The sequence below is a fragment of the Physeter macrocephalus genome, chromosome 10, assembly GCF_002837175.3.
Source record: "Physeter macrocephalus isolate SW-GA chromosome 10, ASM283717v5, whole genome shotgun sequence".
Classification (NCBI taxonomy): Eukaryota; Metazoa; Chordata; class Mammalia; order Artiodactyla; family Physeteridae; genus Physeter; species Physeter macrocephalus.
In genome coordinates this window covers 55,722,316-55,749,538 of record NC_041223.1, presented here as the reverse complement: position 1 = coordinate 55,749,538, position 27,223 = coordinate 55,722,316, and the positions used below count along the sequence as shown (strand labels likewise).

The 27,223-nt window shown below is 34.0% G+C and overlaps 1 protein-coding gene across 4 annotated transcripts in view; it reads right to left on the bottom strand.

Annotated features, from left to right (window-relative positions):
* Positions 1-864: 864 nt before the first annotated feature.
* HACE1 (HECT domain and ankyrin repeat containing E3 ubiquitin protein ligase 1) overlaps positions 865-27,223 on the bottom strand; it is a 97,149-nt gene continuing 70,790 nt past the window's right edge. For 2 of the 4 annotated variants that reach the window (XM_024115520.3, XM_024115521.2), the window contains 7 exons: positions 26,444-26,593; positions 25,735-25,931; positions 17,022-17,153; positions 9,684-9,782; positions 9,335-9,405; positions 2,609-2,722; positions 1,347-2,063 (listed from right to left, as the gene is read on the bottom strand). In XM_024115520.3, coding sequence (XP_023971288.1) covers positions 1,961-2,063; positions 2,609-2,722; positions 9,335-9,405; positions 9,684-9,782; positions 17,022-17,153; positions 25,735-25,931; positions 26,444-26,593 — 866 coding nt within the window. In that variant the 3' untranslated portion in view covers positions 1,347-1,960. Of the gene's footprint in view, positions 2,064-2,608; positions 2,723-9,334; positions 9,406-9,683; positions 9,783-17,021; positions 17,154-25,734; positions 25,932-26,443; positions 26,594-27,223 lie in introns of all 4 variants that reach the window. The other 2 variants (XM_024115518.3, XM_024115519.3) reach the window with 2 other exon arrangements.

The window sequence follows — 27,223 nt, the reverse complement described above, 5'->3', positions numbered from 1 at the left end:
TAAAGTGCTGTATTTCTGTTTTCTTCCTTATATGAAACTACCACATGTTGTAAGAGTTATTTTCCTATTAGTGTAATCTTCTTTTACCCAAAGGAGAAGAAAATCTCTAATCATTTTTTTATATTTGCATTCAACATATCCATCTACTTACAGAAGAAATTCAGGGAATAGAATTAAAAAGACTTGCTGCCTCTAGTTTAAATAGGATTTTTAATCCATATAAAATCTTTTTATATTAGCTAAATTCTTAGTTTAGAAACTAAAGATAATATAAAAGAATAAACCCTAAAATTGCTAGCTCTATATAAAAAAATATTCAAATTCATGGATATAAAACCATGAGATTTTTAATGTTTTATTATCTCCTCTCCATAAATACCTGCAAAAGGACCAATCTGACAAAGCCAATGTATGATTATAAACAGAAATGTTTGTAAATACTAAAATTATAAGCAATGTAATATTAAATAAATCAGTTACCTATCTGAAGTTAGAAGGCAATGACCTCTTGTACAATTAAATTTCAAAAACCAACATTTTAAAAATTATTAGCTTCATTTGTTGTAAATAATGCATCTGAATCTTAATTTTAGGGCTGATAGTAATTTTAAAAGATTTCTTAGTTTTTAATGTAATCTGTTGAGAGATGTTTTCTTAATATTAAAAAAACACCCACAATAACAAAAGAGGACCAAAAAACATGTATTAAAGAAGTTTTATGACTTAGCAAAGCTTTCAACGTATATGCCTATATACATGTATATACAATACATATTTGACTATATTGACATATACATTGTCTACATTTGTCAGTGACAAATACAGTGGCTGCTCATATGAGAAAATATGCATATGAGTCATTTTACCAATAATGATGCCACTGGATAATCTATTTTTAGTTTCCAAAGGCAAGGTCCTAAACATTACAGATTCCCTATTAGTATTTTTAAATGTCTGAGTGTTCCTACTTCCGCTAAAAGGTATGCTGTAACTACTCAACTGTGTCTTTTCAAAGACACTCTAAAATTTAAAAACCCACTGCTTTGTATTACGTATGCATCACTTGAACTCAACATTCTAATAATAAAAAGAAAATTTAAGGAAAAATTACAAACTTAAATTGTAATCTGCACATTAGATTACGTTTTCAAATCTATCATTAGAGCTCACAGATAAAACAATAGTAACAAAAAGAAACCCAGTAAAATATCGTATATTAATTTTATCTAAAATATAAATTAAAATAAGGCATAAGAAAAACTTTGAGACAATATATGTATCTGAAAAACTGACCATTGAAAGATGCAAATAATTCATACAATATAGCATAAGCTTTAATATATAAATTAGATGTCATTTCATCAGCTGTTTATTAGTCACATCAGTCTAAACTTTACATATTAAAATACTGAAAGGCTAGAATAGAAAACATCACTGCAATATAGATTCAATATGGGAAAATACATATTTGTGGCTTTATACACAATGTAAATTAATCCATTCTATACAATAGTTTTCCAAAATATAAACGGCACTTTACATGCAATAGGACATACCAAGCTGGAGGTCCTAATATAATTTACTATATAGAAAAATAAAAGAGACAACACCTTTTTAACAGAACAGTTACATAGCAGACATGGAATGTAGAATAAGATTCTGCCTTAACACACTCTTGGATAAGGTTAAAGAAATATGAAAAAGGACAGTTTCTACTATTTTTAATTAGCATTTTTTAAATGAAGACTACTGTGATTTATATTTTCTAATTGTATCACAAAGTGAGAAAACATAAAAGGGAAAAGAGAGGGGGAAGAAAGGAAACCTGATCCTTTATGAATTTTAAACATCAGCCCTGCCTATGGGCTGCATTTAGGCTGCTTTTCTGTTGATGGTTTCCTAAATTACTTCTGCGACTCTGCATTGCGCATCAGCAGTCAGATGAATTTTCCAGACTTCATTATGCCATTGTGTAACCATAGCTGCCACAATGTAGTGCCACAAGAAGCCTGTCCTTGAGTATTTCTTTACTTGGGTATTCAGGTAACTTGAGCATGTTGATGCTTTAAAAGAAAAATATACCACTATTACCTAAGAAATCTCTGAAATTTTTTATTGTTTTGTCTAGCAGTGAAAACACTACTCAAAATTAACGTAAAACCACCCTCTTAAATTTGCAATCAAATTGGAAAACCCTGAAGTAGTATTTTAAAAGGAAAAAAAACCCAAAACCCTGCTGCATTGCAGTTTCCTTTAGCATGCAAATGTAGTAGAAGAAAATAAGTTCCCTTCAGCCTAAAATAAATAAGCAATAGGGCAATTTAGTTTGAAATGATGGTGATACTTATGACAGTGTAACTTTAGCGATACTTGAACTAGACATATTCAATTAGAGTATAGGTAGGTAGTTTCCTCAAACATTTTCCCTACCAAAAAGGGGAAGGCAAGAAACTATGTAGCTACTTATTTATCAGTGATTACAAAATGTTGAATAGAGATCACTGTTGAGATTTTCCTCTCAATGCAGCAATACAGTAGTTAGACCTTTGATCATTCAAAATTAATCAGAACAATTTGCAATGCATTTAAATAAACCAGTTTAACATACCATGTGCTTGAAGTCGGTAGAAGATTTGGAGTATATGGCACAGCAGCAATTGTAAAGTTCTGCAATCCACTTCCACCCATGATATTAGCAAATCCACCATGTGGGACCCTGGAACTAAGAGTTCATATCTTAGTAAGTTGTAATCATGCAAGGAAAATCTTGGTAACAGGTATATTTCAAATTAGCAAAATGACTAGTATCTAGCAGATGTTCATTAAATATTTGCTGAATAAATAAATGGCTTACTTGATTAATTCAAGCAACAGAGGCTCTTACATGTTATCCAAATGATTTCCCTGTCTGTGAAAAATATCTAGAGTCAAAGGGTTTTTGTTTTGTATTGTTTTACATGGTGGGAAAACTAGAAAATTCTTTACACTTCTTTCCAGAGATTTACAACATTGGTTGTATTTTTTTTAAATGTCCCCTAACATAATGAGACCACAGGAAGGTGAACAAACTCAGAAGTCTCACAGTTCCTAATTTCCAAACTTAAACTACAAAACTGCAGTCATCAAAACAGTGTGGCACTGGCATAAAGGCTGATACATAGACCAATGGAATAGAGAACCTCAAAATAAACCCTTAAATATATGGCCAAATGATTTTTGACAAGAGTGCTAAGAACCTCCAATGGAAAAAGGACAGTCTTTTCAACAAATTATGTTGAGAAAACTGGATATCCACTACAAAAAAATGACGTTGGACCCTTACCTAACACCATATACAAAAAGTTAACACAAAATGAATCAAAGACCTAAATGAAGAGCTAAAACTATAAAATTCTTAGAAGAAAATACAGGGGAAAAACTTCATGACACTGGATTTGTTAATGATTTCTTGGATATGACACCAAAGGCACAGGCAACAAAAGAAAAATAAATTACATGTCATCAAAATTAAAAACTTGTGTGCCAAAGGACACCGTGAATTGAGTGAAAATGTGAGCCACAGGAGAAAATATTTTTAAATCATAAATATGACAAGGAATTAGTATCAAGAAAATATACAGAACTCCTACAACTTAACAACAACAAAAAATAGGGACAATTTTTATTATTTTTATTTTTTATTTTTTATTTTTTTGCGGTACGCGGGCCTCTCACTGTTGTGGCCTCTCCCGTTGCGGAGCACAGGCTCCGGACGCGCAGGCTCAGCAGCCATGGCTCACGGGCCCAGCCGCTCCGCGGCATGTGGGATCTTCCCGGACCGGGGCACAAACCCGTGTCCCCTGCATCGGCAGGCGGATTCTCAACCACTGCGCCACCAGGGAAGCCCGGGACAATTTTTAAAATTTAAAAAATAGGGACAGGACTCAAATAGACATTTCTCCTAAGAAGATACACAAATGGCTTATAAGCATTCAAAAAGATGCTCAATCAACATCACTTGTCATTAGGGAAATGCAAATCAAAACCTCATTGAGATAACCACCTCATAGGCATTAAGATAACTATCTAAAAAAAAAGATCACTAGAAAATAACAAGTATTGGAAAGGACATGCAGAAAGTGAAACCCTTATGCAATTGCTGGTGGAAATGTAAAATTGTGCAGCCACTGTGGAAAACATTATCGCAGTTTCTAAAAAAATTAACCATAGAATTACAGTAAATATCCAAAAGAATAGAAAGTAGAGACTCAAACAGATATTTGTACATCCATGTTCATAGCAGCATTACTCACAACAGCCAAATAGTGGACTTAACCCAAATAACTGTCCATGAATGAAAGGATAAGCAAACTGTGGTAAACACATACAATGGAATACTATTCAGCCTTTAAAAGGAAGGGAATTCTGACATATGCTACAATATGGATGAATCTCGAGGACATAAGCCAGTCACAAAAAGACAAATAATGTATGATTCCACTTACATAAGGGACCTGAAGTAATCAAATTCATAGAGGGACTTCCCTGGTGGCGCAGTGGTTAAGAATCCACCTGCCAATGCAGGGGACCCAGGTTTGAGCCCTGGTCTGGGAGGATCCCACATGCTGCGAAGCAACTAAGCCTGCGAGCCACAACTACCGGGCCCACGTGCCACAACTACTGAAGCCTGTGTGCCTAAAACCCGTGTGCCTAGAGCCCGTGCTCCACAGGCAAGAGAAGCCACCACAATGAGAAGCACGCGCACCACAACGAAGAGTAGCCCCCGCTTGCTGCAACTAGAGAAAGCCCACGAGCAGCAATGAAGACCCAACACAGCCAAAAATAAATAAATAAAAATAAATAAATCTATTTTAAAAATTATAAAATTCATAGAGACAGAGAGTAGAACGGTGGTTGCCAGAGGCTGGGGGTTGGGGAAATGGAAAGTTAGTGTTTAATAGGTACAATTTCAACTGAGAAAGATAAAAAACTCAGGAGATGAATGGTGGTGATGGCTGCACAAATATGTGACTGTACACAGAACTGTACACTTAAAAATGATTAAAATGTTTAATGTTAAGTATGTTTTACCACACACACTAAAAAAAAATTGTCGAATAATGCACCAGGATTTTCTGTCTGAAATCACAGATGAAATGTTTACATTCACAGTGAAAAAAAACAATCCAATATAAATAGATCTCTTCCCAGCATTTTTCTTTTCTAGCTGGGAAGTAGTTTGGTTGCTATTAAACACTTTATTGATGAAATGCCTAAGCTTACTTTAGAAATCCAAGTGAATGTTAAAAGGATGCCTGCATCTTGCTAACAAAACACTAACACATGAGCAATTCCTACTTAGGGAAAGAGAATATCTAAAGACCTGAATATGTCTGTAAACTGAAACATTACTTTCTGCATATTTACCTTTGCCTAAAAAATTAATAAAGGTGACCAAAAATGAAAAGGAATAAAAGGCAAGCTGTTTTCAATTTCCTACAGAGGCAGACTTTAAAAACAAGTATTCCACTTCACCAGGACAAGGTGAGAAGATGAGCCTTGACACTAATTCTTACACAAATTACAGCACAGTATTTCAATAACAGAATGATCAATCTAATGTCTTTCATATAAATAAATTTTGAAAAATAAGCTTAAAAAATCAGATGATCCTCCAATTTTCATATCTAAATTGAAATTATTCTGTAAACTGATATTCACAAACAATCTCTGAAACCTTACTCCTCCTCTTCCTCTAAACTACAATGACTGGGCCCCATACTTGAATAACCAGTGGATCTTAGCTAAGATTATGGCTCATCAAGCATGTATGAGAAAAATAAATGGTCTTTGGTTGAGTATTATGACACCTGACTTATACAATGTAAAATTACAGTTAATAAAAATGAAATATTTCTATTTTATATACAAAGAAATCATCAAGTCTGACTTTCATTATTCTTAAGAGACAATGAAACACGAGTAAGACATTTAAGACAGCCTTGTAGATAAACGAAATATTGTCACCACCATAAAAATATTTTAAAGTTACTGCTGATACAGATTCTTGCTTCTACAACTGGAACACATTTGACTCTTCAGTAAGATTCTTTTAAATTATACTATGGACACAGAGAAAGACATTTTACAATCTAAATATAAATGACAGAATTTTCCAAAAAGTGGAAAAAAAAAAAAACACACTCTAGGTCTAGAATGGCAAATGCTGTACCTATTGATTACTGGGTCTAGTGTAAAAGGAAAGTTAAGGTTTAAAAGAACATAAGACTTAGTTTGAATTCAAAACAAGGACTCCATGTAGACTAAGTGCCGAAAAGTGGATTCTTCAACCTGAAGGTAAAGCTTAGCTCCGTGTAGTTTCCCCTCAGCTTCCTTGGCTTCTGCTCTTTTTTTTTTAAACCTCTTTATAATTGCTTTACAATGGTGTGTTACTTTCTGCTTTATAACAAAGTGAATCAGCTATACATATACATATATCCCCATATCTCCTCCCTCTTGGCTTCTACTCTTTACCCACATCCTTCACCTCAGTTTAAATGGATTCGCAGCTACACTTCTCGACCAATTAAATAGTAAACAGTGCAGTTCTTTTCAGCATTGCTAACTATGACTGTACTATTGACACGGGAGACATACTGTGTATTACTAATCAAAGTGTTTTTTAAAAGTGTATTCTATTCTACAAGAGCAGCAATCTAACAGACATTTTTAGTACTAAAGAACTTGAATAATTGTTCCCCACATCTTAAAGACTCATACCAACCGAATCATGAAGGAAAATATAATAATTTATTAAATGGTGTTTAAATATAAACTGCTTAGAAAAATAATCAAAGAGCCCTGCCTTATAACATAAACCAATATAAAGTCCAGATGGCTTAAAAATTGGTATGTAAAAACAGAAACTACAAAAAAGTTACAGAAAAAAAGGTAGATAAACATATATATACAAAATCTTGGGAGTAGGGAAGAATTTATTTAAAAAAACATAAGGAAAGTACTGATAATCAACTTGCAACCTAATTTAGCACTTTCATTATATAATTTTTATAAATTAAATTTATAATCTAAATTACAGGGAAATGTGTATGTTTAACTTAATATAATTAAAAGGCAAATGATAAACTGGGAAAGATATTTGCAGAGTTAATGTTCCTATATATAAAGAACATTTAAAACCAAGTTTTTGAAAATGATGGTAGAATAATGTGCAAAAAATAAAGAAAGGAAATCCACACCAAAGTATATATATATGAAACTATGAAAATAAAAATGATTACATCCTGTATTGATAGAATAGAAGAAATAGGCTAAGGTGAAACTGATATCTTTCTGAAGGTTAAATGAACAATGTCTCAAGGTTATAAAAATTTATATACTTTTGTATCTAAAAATTTCCCTTCTAAGAATTTATCCTATATTTTTATCCTATATATCCTATATATTACATTTACCCTATATTTATAAATAATCAAACTGGGCTGCAAGTGTATAAAGCACAAGAATTCCTTATTTGTTCAGCATTATTCATAAACAGGAAAATGTAGCAATAAAGGACAATATCAATTAAGGGAGGTCCAGGGACTGAAGAATAGACAGCCATTTTAAAAACTAGATCTATAAATGAAACAATTTTTAATGATACATTGCTAAATTCAAAAGTTACAAAATAGGAACAATGTTTTTTAAAAATAAAAATTTATATATGTGAGAAAAATTCTGGAAAAATAACCAAAATGTTAAGTGATTATATTCAGAGACTGATATTAAAGGTGATTTTTTTAAAATTTGAATTGTCTAACCTTCCTACATAGAAAAAATAATTTTTGTTTAATGCTTTTTATTAAATTACTCAAATCTCTAGGTATTTCCTGGCATTAAGTAGCCAAAAAAAAAAAACTGACAAGATTTTCTTTCATATCTTTAGTCTATAATCTGTGAATAATTCATGTTTTATTTATTCTTTGAAATTAGGTATATAGTATATATTATATAGGTATATAGTATATATTTTTCTAATTATATACCTAAAAAACTAAGAAAATACAGCAAAATATTAATAGTGTTAACTCTAAATAGTGTAATTACTTAATGGGATTTTCATTTTCTTCTACCTATAGTCTCCATTTTCAAAATTTTCTATAATGGTTATGAACTACTTTAAAAATAAAACAGTTGACCTTAAATTACATATATATAAGATGGATATATATTCACACTATGTTTTTAAAACAGGTAGGAAAAAATAAATACATCAAATTATTTACAGTGCTTATTGGTGGCAGGTGATGGTTTTTCTATTTCTTCTAATTTTCTGTGTTCCAACTTTCTTAGAAGAACCATGTACATTTATAATGGAATGACTGAACTATATTTTCATAAATAGAAGGACACGGATGAAATTCTAAGGTATCAAGAATGAAAATCAGGAATTCCCTGGTGGCACAGTGGTTAAGAATCCGCCTGCCAATGCAGGGGACACGGGTTCGAGCCCTGGCCCGGGAAGATCCCACATGCCATGGAGCAACTAGGCCCGTGCACCACATCTACTGAGCCTGCGCTCTAGAGCCCACGAGCTGCAACTACTGAGCCCGCACGCCTAGAACGTGTGGTCTGCAACAAGAGAAGCCACTGCAATGAGAAGCCTGCGCACCGCAACAAAGAGTAGCCCCCGCTCACCGCAACTACAGAAAGCCTGTATGCAGCAATGAAGACCCAATGCAGCCAAAAATGAATAAATAAAAAATAAATTAATTAATTTTTTTAAAAAAAGAATGAAAATCAGACCTTTTCTTTTACATCTTTCAGAACTGTAAGTTAAAAGAGGTTTAAATCATCTAGTTTTCTAATATCTGTGATATTTAATGGGTTCCAAAAGTAGACTTTTCAAAGTGTGGTATCACAAATTATTTTTCAGGCCACAAATCTTAAGACTTTGAAGTTTGATAAGAATTGGAGAAAAACTGCTGTGTATGGGTATTATTATGTATTGTGTGCATGTGTGTGTGTGTTGTCCCAGCAACAAATGCTGGCTACTGTCATTGACTTACCTGAAGAATGAAAAGACTACCAAGTTATAAAATATAATATACATGCTGATAGCCCTGATTGGAACAGTTTATCTTTTCTACCTTAAATAAACATTTATTGAGCACTACTATATGTTTTAACTTTAATGCCTAAATAAACCTTTGTTTAATATCTAAAAAAATAGAAAAGGAGGTGAGAAATTGATAATTCAGAGTAATAATTCATTTTGAGTTGTTTTATGTCTAAGCCATTAGAAATGGAATCTATTAAATTCTTCCCACATTATCATAAAAACACTTCTTACCTGCCAGTAACAAACTGCAACAGAAGAACTCTCTCCTCTGGAGTAATATCTTCCACAACTTCCCAGAACCACTAAAAACAACAATAAAAAACTTAGCTTATATTTCACAGCAACTGCAGGCTTCTTAGTACCAGAGAAATATACAATATTCATAAAGCTTATTTTATTCCATGAAACTCATTTATCAAAAAAGATTTCATACAAAGTGTTCATATGCAATTCCCATGAGAAGATTTAGGGAAAAACTTTACTTTGTTAATTAATGTAGGTTTTCATCCAATAGTGCTGAAAAGCTTACAAGATTAAATAGCAAAACTTAACTTCATTCTAAGCTCTAGAGAGACTTTACCTGAATAACTGGATCTTCTCTTTCATAGCCACTTGTGTATTCAGTATTTTTTATCCAATCACTCACATCAATTTCTGGCATGCCAGAAAGCAGTAGCTCCTTTGGGGAAGAAGAAAAATATTTCATTAATCTTCGCTGGGAAAAAAAAGTGATTACATTTAAATAGTAAATTTGCCTTAATTAGAAACTAATCCCATGTAAAACTGATTTATTTTTGTAACAGTATCTGCAAGTCATCAATAACAAGTACTACCTGAGAGAGAACCCTTGATACTAATAATCTCAAATATTGTGAGATGTGGAGATGTCTCTACACTGACACAATTAAAACATGAGATAACAGTTTACCTTCATATAGAAACACATATGCCACAACAGTTTATATGTGCAATAATTTTGTGAACATTATTATCTTTGGTTTATATATATTTTATAAATTTGTTAAATTCTATAAAAATACTGTACTCTCAGTATGAAAGTGAAAACAAATACCTAAATAAATCTGGGTTAAGCAAAGGAAAAGATCAAGAAACCCTAATCACTAGAAAAAAAGGAGTAGTTATAATAAAAATAGTTATTATTTTTAAAAAAACAAAACAGATTTAGACCTTTGAAGAACTCTATTCTGGAATAATTCTAATCCAACTTTCAAGTCAAATTTCTCCAAGGTGAAAAAAAAATGCAATTTTCCTACTAATGACTTTTGGTATCCTTCTTTTTTCCAGGAAGATCATTAAACAAACAAAATATCAATCCAATAACTAAGAATGAAATTAATAATGGCAAAAGTATTTACCATCATGTTCCCCAAGAGAAAAGAGAACATGAAAAAGGCTTGTCCAAATCTCTGAATCAGCCCGTATTTCATGTTGGATGTGTTTACACAGTAAAGTGAGGTAATAACTAGCCTAAGCTTAACACCAACAAGCCAGAACACCAGACTTTGTTATTGCAGAGATAGATACCATGTGGTTCAAAATCACTTCTCCTACAGCAACTCCTCATAATATATACCTGACTAGTATAGAGTATGCTCTGAAAAATACTAATGAAGGCCAACGTAAGATGGTGTCTCAGAACTCTTGGGTGTTTCTGGGATCTATTTAAGGAATCTGCAAGGTTCTCTCTTTTCCAACTTATCTGAGGCTGGATTTTCTCCATATAGTTCAAGCAAGCAACATATCACAACAGATTATAAGCAGAAGCAGATATGAGAACCCAGTTTCTCCTATTAAGCCAGACATTAAAGAAACTTGCAAAGATGTAAACAATGCCACTTTTCCCACTATTTTTGTTTTATTCTGGAAAATGCAGTTTTAATTTCTTAAATGTTTTATTTATGTTAATATGTAATGAATTGTTATTTTTATGTGAATTAATTAAAAATTTTACATTTCTGTTTGAATTTCAAATACAGTTAAGTATCAATTACTATAAACCACATAAACAAACTCTTTTCTTGTAAGGGGTCCTAAGACCAAAAAGTTTGAGAACTGCCTGTCTAGGGTGTGTTTTAGTCCTCCTTCCCGTAGTATTATAAAATACTTTAACTAGATGAAGGCATTCTGGTAGGGTGCATTTTATCACCACCAAATACATTCTCCATCTTCCTTTGCACATTCTGTGCCCCCAAGAGGCTGATCCCTGCAGACTGGCTCTCTTGCCTGTTGGTTTCAGGTTGGGCTCCATCACTGGGAAACAGGCAGGAGTCTGCAGGTAAGAGTATTTTCTGCTCCCTCCCTGCTTCAGTACATCTTTGCAGTAGCTATGTCTCCTCAACTAGAGCTGCCACCTGGTGGCCCCTGGTGGTTCAGGCTCTCACCGGGCTCCTCACAGTAATTCCTCCACTTGTCTTCAATTCTAGGGGTGATAAAGGCTTTCCACTGTTGCTATTCTCTGGATGCCTCAACCATATCTTGTTTATTCCTAACCTGCCCATGCCTCTTTAAGTTCCTTCATTAAAGTTTCTTTATTTGAACCATCTGGGGAAATTCTGTTCCCTGGCAGTACCCTGACACAGATCTGCCAAAAGGAATACGGATGACTGTTACATGTTTCTTACAACCCATGAGTTTAATCCTCTTCCCTTCTAGGCCGAAGATAAGATTTTAATAATATTAAGTATGCTTTCATTGTTAATAATTGTGAATAAAATGAGTGAGACGATATTCTCTCAGGAAATTTGAAGCATTTCATGAACATCATATGTTATGACTTTGTGAAGAGGACAAAAGATCTTTATTATCCCATTTAACACCTGGGCAAAAAAAGTTATTAAACTGAAAACAGATGAAATGGGAAGTCCACAATACAAAGTACATATGCATATAACAAAAAGATTTAAAATCCCAATCAATGATTTATTATTTTTTTAATATATATATTTTAAAGTTATATATTTATTTTTGGCTGTGTTGGGTCTTTGTTGCTACGTGCGAGCTTTTCTCTAGTTGCGGCGAGCAGGGGCTATTCTTCATTGCGTGCGCGGGCTTCTCATTGTGATGGCTTCTCTTGTTGCGGAACACGGGCTCTGGGCGCACGGGCTTCAGTAGTTGTGGCTCGCAGGCTTAGCTGCTCTGCAGCATGTGGGACTTTCCCAGACCAGGACTCGAACCCGTGTCCCCTGTATTGGCAGGCAGACTCTTAACTACTGTGCCACCAGGGAAGCCCCTATTTATTTTAAGATTTTTTTGATGTGGACCATTTTTAAAGTCTTTGTTCAATTTGTTACAATACTGCTTCTGTTTATGTTTTGGTTTTTTGGCCCCGAGGCATGTGGGATCTTAGCTGCACTCCCTGCATTGGAAGGCAAAATCTTAACCACTGGACCACCAGGGAAGTGATAAAATAATTGAATTGGTCTGTTGGAATTAGGTACAACATACATAACCCATAAACTAATAGTCAGAAACTGAGTCATGCAGGTGTTCACAGCTCTTAGCTTACCTAGAATTTACATGACTCAGTGTTTTACTATCCTGGTACCACCATGGATAAACTCATAAGCAGCACAGTATGGCAGGACAGTCCCTCAGACATTTGAGGAACCCCTCAACTGTAACAATGTTATAGATATAGTAATCACAAAATGTTGTCACCATTTTTGAACCTGATGATCATCTCTTGACTTGAGACTGTGTTCTGTCCACAAATGGATGAATACACATCCAGTTAAGGACACTGATGCTACTGGATACCTTCTTTTCACTAAAACTCTAGAATCTAACCAGTATCCTTTAACTCTGATGAACATCTAGCTTAGATGTTTGCACCAACTCTTAAAAAAAGTTTTCTATCCCAGTGTAGCAGAGCCCTTTCCTACGAAAGACACAAAGTCACACCAAAGGTTCTAAAACCAAGTCCTACTTATAGTTCACGCCACTGAGAGGCAATACTGATGAAGAGAGACTGGGCTGTGGTCAGAGACCACGGGTTCACAGTCTGGCTGTAACACATACTCTGTGAACATGAGCAAGTCCCATACCTTCTTTGGCCTAGTTTTTCTCATCTGTAAAATGGGAATAATACGTTACCTCAGGGGTCTGATGTGAAGGTTTTAAAAGTTAATACACATGAAGTACCTGGCAAATACTAAGTGTTTAATAAAAATAATTATCATCACTGCATAAGCAAGTGTCATGCCAACAACACTGCTCTTCCAAAACAATCCCACCATTTGAATCAGCTCAACTTAGTAAAGCCAGAGTAGAAGACAGACTAGGAATCCTGACCTAACTTCTAATGTAAGAACCACAATTAAAAACTTACCAGTAGCAAACCTAAATGTAAAAGACAAAGGAATAAAGTTTTCAGAAGAAAATACAGGAAAACACTTTCATGACCTTGGAATAAGAAACAATTTCTTAAACAGGACACAAAAAGCTTCATTCATTTAAAAAAAAAAAAAAAAAGGGAAGAGACCAAAAAAAAAAAAGGGAAGAGAAAAAACAAGTGATAAACTGAACTGCGTTAAAACTAAAAACTTTTATTAGTTAAAAGACACCAAAGTAGGAGAAGATCTTCATAATACATATATCTAACAAAGACTCCTTCCTATAAAGAATATATAGGGCTATCCTGGTGGATAAGCAGTTAAGAATCCGCCTGCCAATGCAGGGGACACAAGTTTGATCCCTGGTGGCACGAACCCGTGTCCCCTGCATCGGCAGGCAGACTCTCAACCCCTGCGCCACCAGGGAAGCCCTCAATAGGTTTTATTATTTGTATTCTTAATGTGAAGAGAAGCAGATACAAATAAAAATAGCCATGTGTACACAAAAAAGAAATTCAATTGTAGTAAAATGCAAAAATGACTAATGAAAATAAAATACATAAGTGTGGGACTTGCCTGGTGGCACAGTGGTTAAGAATCCACCTGCCAATGCAGGGGACACAAGTTTGATCCCTGGTCCGGGAAGATCCCACATGCCACTGAGCAACTAAGCCTGTGTGTCACAACTACTGAATCTGCGCTCTAGAGCCCGTGTGCCACAACTACTGAAGCCCACGAGCCTAGAGCCGTGCTCCACAACAAGAGAAGCCACCGCAATGAGAAGCCTGCACTCCGCAACAAAGAGTAGCCCCCGCTCGCCGCAACTAGAGAAAGCCCGTGCGCGGCAGCAAAGACCCAATGAGGCCAAAAATAAATCATAAAATAAATAAATTTATTTTTAAAAAAAAAGAATATATAAAGATTCCTACAGGGCTTCCCTGGTGGCGCAGTGGTTGAGAGTCTGCCTGCCGATGCAGGGGACGCGGGTTCGTGCCGCCGTCCGGGAAGATCCCACATGCCGCGGAGCGGCTGGGCCCGTGAGCCATGGCCGCTGAGCCTGTGCATCCAGAGCCTGTGCTCCGCAATGGGAGAGGCCACAGCAGTGAAAGGCCCGCGTACCACACACACACAAAAAAAAGATTCCTACAAATCAGTGTTTAAAAAAAAAACAAACAGAAAACACAACAGAAAAATGGACAAATTACTTGAATAAACACTTCAAAAACAGAGTATACAAACGGCCAATAAACATATAAAACACACTCAATCCCACACTCAATACCAGGAAATACAAACTAAAATCACCAGGAAATACCACTACTATTCCACCCGAATGGTAAAAATAAAAAAGACAAAAATATCAAATGCCATTTAGGATGCAGAATACCCAGAACTCTCATAACCTGTTGGTGGGAGTGTAAACTGACATACTACTCTGGAAAACTACTTGCTAGTATCTACCCTAATGGAATAAATGCACCCCCTAAATCCCAGCAATTCCACTCCAAGATATATAATCTACAGAACAGCCTGAAACTGAAAACTACCCACCAAATGTTCATCAAGAGTAGAAAAGACCAAAAAAAAAGTATATTAATACAATGAAGTACTACAGAGCAATGAAAAGGAACACATTACAACTGCTTGCAATAATACATATGATTCTCACAAACAAAAAGCTGTGCTAAAGAAGTCAGATATATTCTAGGTGATTATTCCATTTACATTAAGTTCAAAAACAGGTAACATAGTCTATATTATTAGAAGCCAGGAGAGTGGATACCCATGAGGGGTGAGAGTGACTGGAAGAGGACATGAGAGGGATCTGGGGTGTTAGGATTTCTCAGTTTCTTGATCTGGGCGCTGTTTTATGGGTGTATACAGTTTGTGAAAATTCATCAAGCTATACATTTACGATGCATGTACTTTTCTCATGTATACTGTAGTTCAATAAAAAGTTTCATTAAACTCAGTAAATTATGAGGCAAAGTTTTTGTCAGTTATTTGTGTTGTTGCTATTTGTTTTTTATACATAGGTCCAGAAAATAATGTAATTTTCTGCTTAACAATTCATAAGTACTCCTCCATTTTCAAATACTAAAAATAGTAACTTTTATGGTTATACCAAAACTAGACAAGTCTATGCTAAATAAAACCATTCATCTTAACCGTAAAAACACAACAAAAAACCCTCAAAACTGACATTTAGTGAAACTAAGTCACCATGGACTTCAACATTATTTAGCAAATTTTGTCCACTACTATACTAAGACATACTATGAGTGATAAATTGAAAATACTGGTTTATGTAAAATTAACCGGTACACACCAATGTACTTATTCATATATTAAAATGAAAGGCATAGGGTGAAACTAATTTTATGAGACAGAATAAAAGCCAAAGGATACTTTTCCACTGATCTAAAATTTATTATTCCAAATTATAAAATTTTTTATTCCAAATCTAAAATTTATTATTCCAAACTAAGAAAGCAGCCATACTCTATTTAAAATATTGTGTGGTTGTATTAAGGAGTTAGACAACTCAAAGAGCTTGCAAATAATTTACTGCAAAAAATAAAAGAGAAAAAAGGAAATGGGGGAAAATGCAGACATAAATCATATAAAATCAGAAATCCTGTTAGATCACAGTAAAGGGCAGGCAAATTATAGAAGCAAAACAAAACATTCATTAGAGACAAGGGGCCTGCAAAGAAAGTGGACTCCATACATGGTTAAAATGGAAAATTATAAAATTATATACATGATGAAATAAGCTGGAGAAGATAACAGAAATACAACAAGAAAATCCCTCAATCAATTTTTCTTTGTGGAGGTACAAGAAGTTACTAACAGTATCCTTTACTTCATACAGCCAAACAAAAAATTTAGAAATAATATGAATATTGCTTTTGGGAAGATTGGCCTTCAACATCTCCCATGTAGAACACTTTGGAAATACATTCCATTTTTCTTTATCATCATCTCACTCCATTCCACATTAAGAAATTGCTAATCTGGTTATTAACCTTAAGAGAAGCACAATCACAAATCTTATACCTCCCTAAAAATCAACATTAAACCATAGTGTCTTCTACATTATTCCATTCATCACTGTGCTCCAAAATTATTTCTAAACTACATCAACTGGAGTTTTGTGTTGTTGTGTTGCATAACAACAAAAGAACTGATGTTTGGGACTTCCCTAGTAGTGCAGTGGTTAAGAATCCACCTGCCAATGCAGGGAACACGGTTCAAGCCCTGGTCCGGGAAGATCCCACATGCCGCGGAGCAACTAAGCCCGTGCACCACACTACTGAGCCTGCGCTCTTGAGCCCGCGAGCCACAACTATTGAGCCCGTGTGCCACAACTACTGAAGCCTGCACGCCTAGAGCCGGTGCTCCGCAACAAGAGAAGCCACCGCAATAAGAAGCCCGAGCACCACAACAAAGAGTAGCCCCCACTCGCCGCAACTAGAGAAAACCTGCGCGCAGCAACGGAGACCCAACACAGCCAAAAATAAATAAATAAAAATTTTTTAAAAAGAACTGATGTTTTTCCTTACCAATTCATATTCATCAAAAAGTTGTATGAGGGAAGGTGGAATGAACATATGAAAGCCCTGTAAAAAAGCATTAATCTGAGGCTGAATGGCTCTTGTCATTCGAAGTTCAGTGACAAGCTGGACATACTCCGCCTATTAAAAAAAAAAAGTTTCTGTGATGATTTCTTTTTAATTTCACGTACTTAAGATACTATTGATATAATCATTTCTCATTTAAGAGGTAAAGGTTTAGAATTAATTTGGCAGAAATATTCATACATCTCAGCAAACCAGTAATCTACCATTCACTAACCTGTTTAGGCCAAAATCCTAAGAATCAATCACCCAGGTTTCTCTCACACCCTCTATCAGAAAGTGCTATCAGATCTACCTGAAAAAACATTCTCAATCAGACCTTGTGTCACCACCTCCACTTTTAGCACCTTGGTCCAAGCCGTCATCATCTCTCACCTGGATTACTGCAACATCTGGTATCACTGCTGCCTCTATTTGCCTCTGTTACTGCTTCTTCACCACACCAGAGTGACTTTTTTAAAATACGTATATATTTTTTATATATAATTCAGATCACATAACCCTCCTTCTCAAAACCCTACAATGACTTCCTATGACACTTGGAGTAAAGTCCAAACTCCTTTCCTAGTCCATAAGGCCCTAAATGACCCAGCCTCTGCCTTGCTCTCTCATCTCATTTCCTTCCACTTTCCCCTTTGCTCCCTCACTCTATCCCCCAAACACAAGCTTGCTCAGGCCTCCGTGTCCGTATACTTCCTGGTTTCTCTGACTGAAATCTCTTATTAGACTGTAATCTCTCTGCAAGCAGGGGCTCTGTTTTGTTTACCAGTATATATCCTCAGCTCTTAAAAAAGAGGTTGTCACTTTGTAAGTGTTCAACAAATAATGTGATGAATGCATACATTCTACAAATTCATTTAAAACACACTTAGAACCTGATAAAAAGACCCATTTAAGTGTAGCATATTTGATTCTAAGGTAACCTATTTTCACACATTTTCTTTTAAAATACACATCATCATCATCGAGAACAGTTTCTCTTAAAATTTAACTAGAAATAAAAAATGTATTTTGGCTCAAACAAAATGAATTATCATCACTCTCTGTATATAAACCCTACCATTGTTATTATTCATATATTTTAAATTACATCTAAGTGAAACTTTGAGAGTTAAAAGCAATATGCTGTATACAGTCCTCACCTCCCAGGAATGAATGCTCTAAACACAGAGGGAGAAAACCTATTTTAGGCCCGTTTCTTTAATTTTTTTTTTTTTTTTTTGGCACTAATCTGATGCTCTGTTCCCCCCGCCAAAAACACGTCAGGCACTGAGCCAGCAAGTTATACATGATTCCGGCTATGAATTCTCCATACATCTCAGACCTACAGAATTGTCACAATGGATTACTCACAGCTCTCCCCAAACCCTCCACGGCTCCTTCTGCAATCTGGCACGGGGAAAGCTACCGTCTCTGCTATTCAATCTACTCCCACCCCAAATCCCACTCCCAACCGCCCAAAGGTTTTTCTCCATTGTATAGGAATTAATCAGTTTCTACAAGTTACATCCAGGTAGTTACTAGAGAGAGGGAAAAAGAAATGTGTGCCAAACAATCAAACAGAAACACAAACTAAATTTTCAGGATCCAATCTAAAAAAATAATATATATAACACACTTCCAAGTAATAACCAGCAATGATTTCAGCATTAACACATGATTATCTTTTAACTGATGTCTGTTCTAACTAAACTGCTTAATGAAACATACTAAAATTTTTCTGCTCCATTCATTCATTAATAATTATATATTTCTCTCAAGACGTTTTGCTTTTATAATCTTAAGGTACTATTCACTAATAATTATTCAAGACCTCAAATTATGAAGCATGAACTGCTCAAGTACACTTTATTTTAATTTGCCATTGTATTCCATATTTATCAGAATAGTACACACTCTTTTCTATCAATTAATTCCTATTATTTCCTCATACATTCTATTTTTAAAAATCAATTTCACAAATATACTAATGTCCCCTCTAATATTATTTCCCACATTTATTTTTGTAGCTCTGGCCCAGTTATTGGATATCAATTTGTGAAAAATCAGCTCCTCCAGATACCAGTCTCCACATTAAGTTAATTTAAATATGGACAAATCTTGGTCTAAATTATTTCTCAGTAAAATAAAATCCTAGCCATCACAAGTCTCCTGAGTTGTTTGGTAAAGAGTTTTCCAGGTAGTTGAAAGACAACTGTGTTTAAGAGAAAAAATCTGAATCCAGCTGCTTCTAAATTGTTTCCCTGCCTCCTTAAAGAGCACATCCTCAGAGAGAATAACACACATTAACATGTTCTTGATGACACAATTATTACTATGAACATCCACCATTATCATACACTAACATTCTGACGGTTCATACTGTACAGAAATACACTGGTTGCATTCCCACCACCTACGAAGGCATCAAAGTGACTCACCCACACACTTCATGCCTTGAGTAACTACATCAAATACCTTAAATGCTCTAAGGAAACAGTCAACATGTAGATGACAATCAGTCCACAAAACACTGGCATAAAGAGTTGCTCAAATAAACATTAAATATAAAGGAAACCTAAAATCCCACTTCATTCTAAGGTATTTAAAGAGATGATATAACTTGGATGTGGGGGGTATTTTTATTCCCAACAGATGCATACATGCTCCCACCTGAGTTGTACTGTTAATTCTTTGAGGGCATAATACCAGAGGCCACAGAAGTAAATTGGAGAATTAACTATACTAAAGAATCTGAGTTAGTACCTGTTCTGGTGAAATAGTTATGTTTATAGAAATCTTTCATCTTACAAAGCCTCAGCATAGAGATAACAAAATAAAAAAGAGCCTTAGCAACTTTTTCCTAGCTCAGCCTCTGAGCCTCATTACTGATATTAGGTAAGCAAAGAATAAGTGCCAAGGGAAAAATAAAAACACTAAGATTGAGATTCAACTTTCAGATATTACGTTCCAGTTAAATTGCATGTCTAGTTACAGAAACATTTTGTTTTAATTATCTCCTAGTCTTCTGAATGTGTGCAATGAATAATATCACCCCTTGGAAATCTTCCTTAAAATTTTAACTTCTTTTCAGGCTTTGAATCTAAATTATGTCTTTTTACGAGGAGTGGTGGTAACATTGAAAATTGACACCTTTTTTTTGAAGCTATTTTTCTTCTTGAAAATTTTTTTCACGATTTCTTGAAAGATATATATATATATATATATATATATATAAACTATGTTTACTTAACTAATAGTTAACTTTTAATAGTGAAAGCAAAATATTCTTATCCCAAGTAAGCTGATAAACTTGGACATACTTGTAAAACTGTTTGAAATTGTTATTTTTACTTTTAAATTAACAGTTTAAAATGGCATTATGACTGGCATAATTCAATTCACTGTTTGAATATAAATCCTTTAGTAATAAAAGCTTTTTTCCTGGGCTTATCCACTTGATTATTATTGCTCTGGTATGTAAGAGTTTTCATTGAAAATTTCTCCACTGAAAACTCAAAGGATACCAGATTTCTTCTGCAGGAATAAGTAGATAAAAGAAAAAAGAGAGGCATATTTTTACAATGTAACATTTTCCAATAATTTATCCTTTACCAATATATTCTTATTTTTAAGGTCACTAATTAGTTATAAAGATTGATAGTCTGATAAAAATCCTATTACATCAGTTTCCGTGGAACAAATTCAGTCATTGATAATAGTGACTCTTCAGCTTACCATTACAAGGATTTGGTGATTTTTAAAGTGAATTTTTAGAATATACCGACTAAAATGCAGAGAAAAGTATATTCTCCTTCATTGACAAAAGGATACTAAAGATAATTTAAAACCCAATCTAAAAATACATACATACACTCAATATGGAGAACCTTAGACCTAAACTGTTTTAAAAGTTTTCAGAGTAATAAAAAGATCTCTCATAGTATACTTTTCTGAAGATACACATAGGAATCCACTTTAAGTCAATAATCTATATAGACAAGCTTGTATTTTGTACTTGGATGGGCATCAAATGTGCTTGTATGTGAAATAAATCAAATTAAACTAGCAATAAAATATAAGGTATTAACCAAATAAAAATGAAATGGAGGAAAACATACTAAATTTTTTAATTGAAGTATAGTTGATTTACAATGTTTTGTTAGTTTCAGATGTACAGCAAAGTGATTCAGATATATATATATGTATATATATATTCTTTTTCATAATCTTTTCCATTATAGGGTATTACAAGTATTGAGTATAGTTCCCTGTGCTATACAGTAGGTCCTTGTTGTTTATCTATTTCATATATAGTAGTATGTATCTGTTAATCCCAAACTCCTCATTTATCCCTCCCTCCCCATCCTTGCCTTTTGCTAACCACAAATTTGGAAAACACACTAAATTTGTATTTGCTACCTTGTTCATCACTGCCTTAGTAAATGAGAGGCCCAGCAATTACACAACCATACAGACCTCGATTTAAACTGAGGGTCTACCAGTTACCAATTTTGAGCCCTTAGACAGTTACTTAACTGTCTATATTCTAAAGAAATATAGTGTCGTAGTTACAAGCTCAGGCTTGAAATTTATAGACTGTCTGGATTCAAATCCACCACTTATTAGCCTTGTGATTTGGAGGAAAGCTACTTAACCTCTCTATGCTTCAGTTTCCTCACCTGTAGAAAGGGGTATCTATACCTCATAGGATTGTTTAAGTGTAAGTTAATACACATAAAGCACTTTTAACAGTGCCTAGCACATTATAAATACCTAATAAATGTAAGCCACTTTTATTATTAAAGCTGTTCCCATACTGAATGAACAGAAATAACTATCTCAAAAGGCTGTTATAGTAAATGAGAAATGCACAAAGAACACAACTCGAATAAATGAAATATACACAAAGTACTCAATAGGCAGTGGCTATTATCATCACTAGAGATTACAACTGATGTGATGAGGTTGATGACTAGAGAATGACACCACCACCCATCATTCTGGAGCCCATCCACCTAAGTGGCTCATCCTAGAGTCCTTCTTCTTTTTCACCTTCCCAAACAGCTAATTACCATGTTCTATAAATTCTACATCCTCAAAAGCTGTCTCATTTTCCCCATCCTCCCTGCCACCGTCGTATAAAATCACTCATGCATGCTCCCCAGAGCAATGCCACAATCACCTATCAGTTGCCCTGACTCCAATATTGCCCCATTTCAACCCATTCTTCACACTCCAAGCTGAGATTGGTGTTGTTTTTCTTAAAAAACAGAAATTCAGTCATGTCAGTGCCCTCTACAGCATCTGCAATCATCCCTAAGCCTTCAGAATAATTTTCAAACTTCTAATTGTGGATGCAAAGTCTTTCAGAATTTGGTCCCTGTCTACCTCTCCCACCTCATCTTTTCCCACTCATTTGCTTTGCAATCTAAGCTAAGATCTACAATTCTGAACTACCTGTGGTTCCCCAAACATACCATGCTCTGCCATCTCTGTGCCCTTCTATAAGCCCAGAACATTTCCTTCTCCCCTTCCTTACTCCTATCTGACCACTTAATGCTTCTCCTCTATAACTCAACTTCCATGCCACCTCCTCCATTCCCTGATATCCTGTCCCATCTCACCCCATTTTGTTCTCTCCCAGCCTTAATGAACTTTATGATTAGTATGGTAAAAGTGTTGTTAACACTTAAAAGCCACGGAGCTTACTCTTCAGTACTAAGAGCTAGAACTGAAGGTCTAGCAAAAATATGTCACTCCTAACTTAAGGTTTTATGGTTCCACAATTTTATCATTTGGTCACGAATTTAAAAGTGAAAGTGAAAAGTTAAAGCAAAACTTTTTAAAATGCTGAAAATACTATTTAAATGTAAACGTTCAGCTCCTGGTAATTCAGCCATTTTCTAAAGTGAAACCAAGTGATCTTATTTTTTCCTCTAGATTTTAAAACAAATCATTGACAGATATAAAATTAAAAGAGAATTTTATTTCATATATGGAACTAATATATACAGTTCTGCCGACATTACTTGTATTTATTAATATACTTCTTTTTAAACAAAGGTATTTTATCTATTTGGTTTCAGTCTATAATTACCAAAGCCTTTCAATAAAACTTAGGAATAAATGACTCCCCCATGTGGAGATTAGCTTATATCGACTTTTTCTTACTAACACGCTTGGCAAGTCACTTAAGCTTCAATATGCTTAGAAATTCTGAAGTTGACGCCAAATGTGACAATTATAACTTTATACCTAAAGTTAAGTAAGTAAAAGGCTGACCCTAGAGTAACAGAAAAAGTTCATGACAGAAATGTATGTTAAAATATAACAATAACACCTCTAAAGAATATGGTTTGAAAATTTTATTTGTAAATTGAATAATTTAACAATTCTAAATCAAGTGATCAATTTAAGATGTTAGTATGTTTTTAAAGATTTTTAATTTTAAAAAATCAGGTTGCTTATTGCACAAACATTAAATGCTTAAGCATCAACAATTTGATATACAATTACACTTGACCCTTACTAGTAATATTAGAAAAATGAGAGGCTCATTTTATTGTGAGAAATGTTTGTATTAGAAAAACAAAAGCTGAGAATTAACATATTAGTGATTGAGATCCTACTTTTACCTCTATATTACTGAACCTCATCGTCAAAGTTAGCCTGTCATTAACAAAACAATGTCAATAATATAGTTAAATAAAAATGTGCTAAACTTAGAAACAAAACTTCCAAGCTCTTTAATGTTACAGCAATATTCCAGCCTCAGGCTAGACTCACGATCAAGCCTCAATGTAAGTGTATTCTTATTTGTTATTATGTATTAAATGTATCTTCCTTCTTTCTAGATTTTAATACAAAAACACAAATGCAAAACAATAACATACATATTTTAAAAATCTAAGCAAAACTCATGTCATATGGAAGGGAGGCTGTTAGGAGATACAAGTATAAATACAGCTATCTACCATGCAATTGTTAATGAGCCTTTCCACTTTTCATATAAAATATATCTAAGAGGAGTGACAAATCCAATCACCAGAGAGTGTATTCACAGATAGGAATCATGTATGAGATTCTCTCATGAAAAGCAATCACTTGCTTATAATGAAGATTTTATGACTTCATTATCCCTAATTGAGAGGAGGTATCCATTATAAAATAAAATAATAAATGCACTATGAGGTGGACAATCTAACAATTAGAAGATTTTTTTTAAATTTCCATTCACTGGCAAGTTCATATAGATTCAAAAAATTATTTTAAGCATTTTACTATTTTAATCTTCTAGAGTTTAACGTGACTCATAATATTAAATCAAGTAAGATCTACCTCAGTGTGATTACTTTTACTAACAGGATGAAGAACCTTAGACTTGAAACTAGGAGACCTGGGTTTTGGCCCCAGCTTTACCATTAACTCTTCAGGCTTCAGTGTCCTCATGTGTAAAATGAGAGAGTAGACTAAAACTTTACTAAATTTTATACAAATGTACAAAATGTATAAATTTTGTATAAATGTACAAAATCTCAGGTCCTGATTTTATATTCAAAAACTAAATTTCTTTTTTTTTTAATATGTATAGTATCTAAGTTTCAAAAGGTAAAATTACGCAGCTTAATTTAGGTCTTCATTCCTATACATATGTGAAACCTAGGAACCTATTTTTATAGAAAACTATCCAATAAAAACTAACTTTTGGGTTGTGTTTTTCAGTTTACAAAATGCTGGTACCAGTTCTGTATGGGAGGTATTATTATCCCAAGCACACAGAATAGAAAACTGAGGCTCAAAGAGGTTAAAACACAGCCAAGTCTTTTGGCCTTTAAAAAAAAAAACAACTATATTTTACTATATCTCTAGTCTACAAAATGATTCAGTGGACATTATTTTTTAAGTTAGCTGATTCTGAAGCTGTCTTGGAATTATAATCCAATGAAAGGAAAGGAAAAAGGTTTTAGTCCTGTTTTACCAGAAGTTGCTACTGGTAAGCGATAGAACTGGAATTCCAAAACCAGATTTTCTGACTCCCAATTTCCTACATAATCTATCAAAACATAAAATAAAGCTGTATTATATATTAAAGTAATATAACTTTCAACAGTGTAATTTAAAACATGCACCAAGTTTTTAAAAAATATGTACAAACAGGAGATACAATAATAAATAAAAATAATCAAGTTATAAAGTTTTAAAAAAATCAAGTTCAGAAGTCCCGTAGAATTACTGCATCCCAAAAGTGTGTACAAAGTTTAAACACTGGGATTTCTTATCTCTATTGGAACTCTTAATATCATACTTCTAAAACATGAAATAGTGATCTAGTGCAAATATGATATTGATGTAAGTTTATACTTCTAATCAAATGTTTTAATATGCAGATGCACAACTTACACAATCAACTGAACTATGCTCTAGGCTGCTTCAGGAACTGCCTCAGCATATCTAACACAACAATGAAATGATCCTTTATAATTCGAAGTCTGGTATTTGATGGTTTAGTTAATTTAAATATTTTATCTGTTATAAATGTTACAAAACTCTAACAGTAAAAGTTTTCCTGGCTAGTGCCAGGAGACTTTAGAGTAATTAGCAAAACTATCAGGGCTAAGTTACAAACAATGGCTAAGGTAAAAATTCAAATACTTACTTTGTTATTTTGTGTTACAAGAATACTTCCACCCCCAGGTTTCAAAGGCACCTCTTCCATTGCTCCAAACACATCAGTCTCAACAGAAAAAGTTAGTTCTAGACCCAAATCACTAATATCATTATCTAAAATCCACTGCAAATTTTTGGCATATTCTGGATCAATGGATGCCACATCTTGGTAATTCACAGGAATACCTAAAAATGCAAACATACAGCAGTTATATTCTAAATGTTTCTGCCTTTCCTTATCTGTTTAATGGTGAAATACTGCCCTCTACAGATACTCAGTAAAACTGCAAAATATAATCCAATTCACAGCATGATTTAAATGAATGTTAATTCCTGAATTTGGAAGTCTGTAAATTTAAGCTTACATTTCTACAATGTAACCTTTCTTTGAAACAGCTATTCAGGAACTTATTATAAACTTAAAAAAGTGCCAATTCTCTTAAGTATATTCATATTAAAATGCATTTTTAGCATAAATATACACACACTAAAATGGAAAAAAAAAAACTTCTTAAAATCAAAAACGTAGGTTATTTTTTCTCTCCCTCAGGCCCCCAAATGCCTTACATACACAGACTGTCTCCAATCAAAATAAAAATTATTCACCCAAAATGCCACCATTTATCTACTTAATTCGCTAAAGCCTATAAGAAAAACACTTTAAATAAATGTCTAAGGAAATAACAATGAAGCCATACCAAGAATGTGCTTGTAGAATGATCTCGTGAAGTAAATGTTCACCAGCTGCCTATGGTTCAGAGCTAATCCCAAGATCTGTCCAGCAAACCGGAAATAGTTCAAGTGATCAGGATTTACATAGGAGTTGCTATTAGGTTGAAAAGTTGTTCCTATTAAAATAAAGACAAAATAATTTATTTTTAAGACCATGCATAAGAGAGATCATTTCAATGCAGGTAAATTAGTTCACATACAACTTCAGCAAAGCTAAGGTTACATTATGTATAAACGTTCTTCAGCAAAGCATGTTCTTTGTGGAATATTTAATAGTGGAATTGGAAATACTAATCATTAATTCACACGTACTTATCAGAAAAAGTCTTTGTGCAGAGAGAAAATTTTAGAATACTTTTCACTGAAAGCAGTTGGAAGAGGTGTCAGAGAGACACACACACACACACACACACACACACACACACGCGTTTTCCCGGGCAGTGTGGAAATAACTACTTAGGCTATGAATTAGGGCAGACATTGCCTCATTCACCTATACATGCCCAGCATAGCAGTTATTCACTACATTTTGCTCCTTAAGGAATTGAGCACTACAAGAGAATAACTAAAATTTTTAAATGTACAACTGTTTTCCTCATAACAAATAATCAAGTTTGAATAAGTACCACTAAGGTATAAAAGTAAAAACAGCATTAGCAACAGTTATTGACTATTGCCAAACTCTAGTGCAATGGAGGGTAATTCCAGTTACATGAAAAAAAAGTCTGGAAATAGATAGTGGTGAA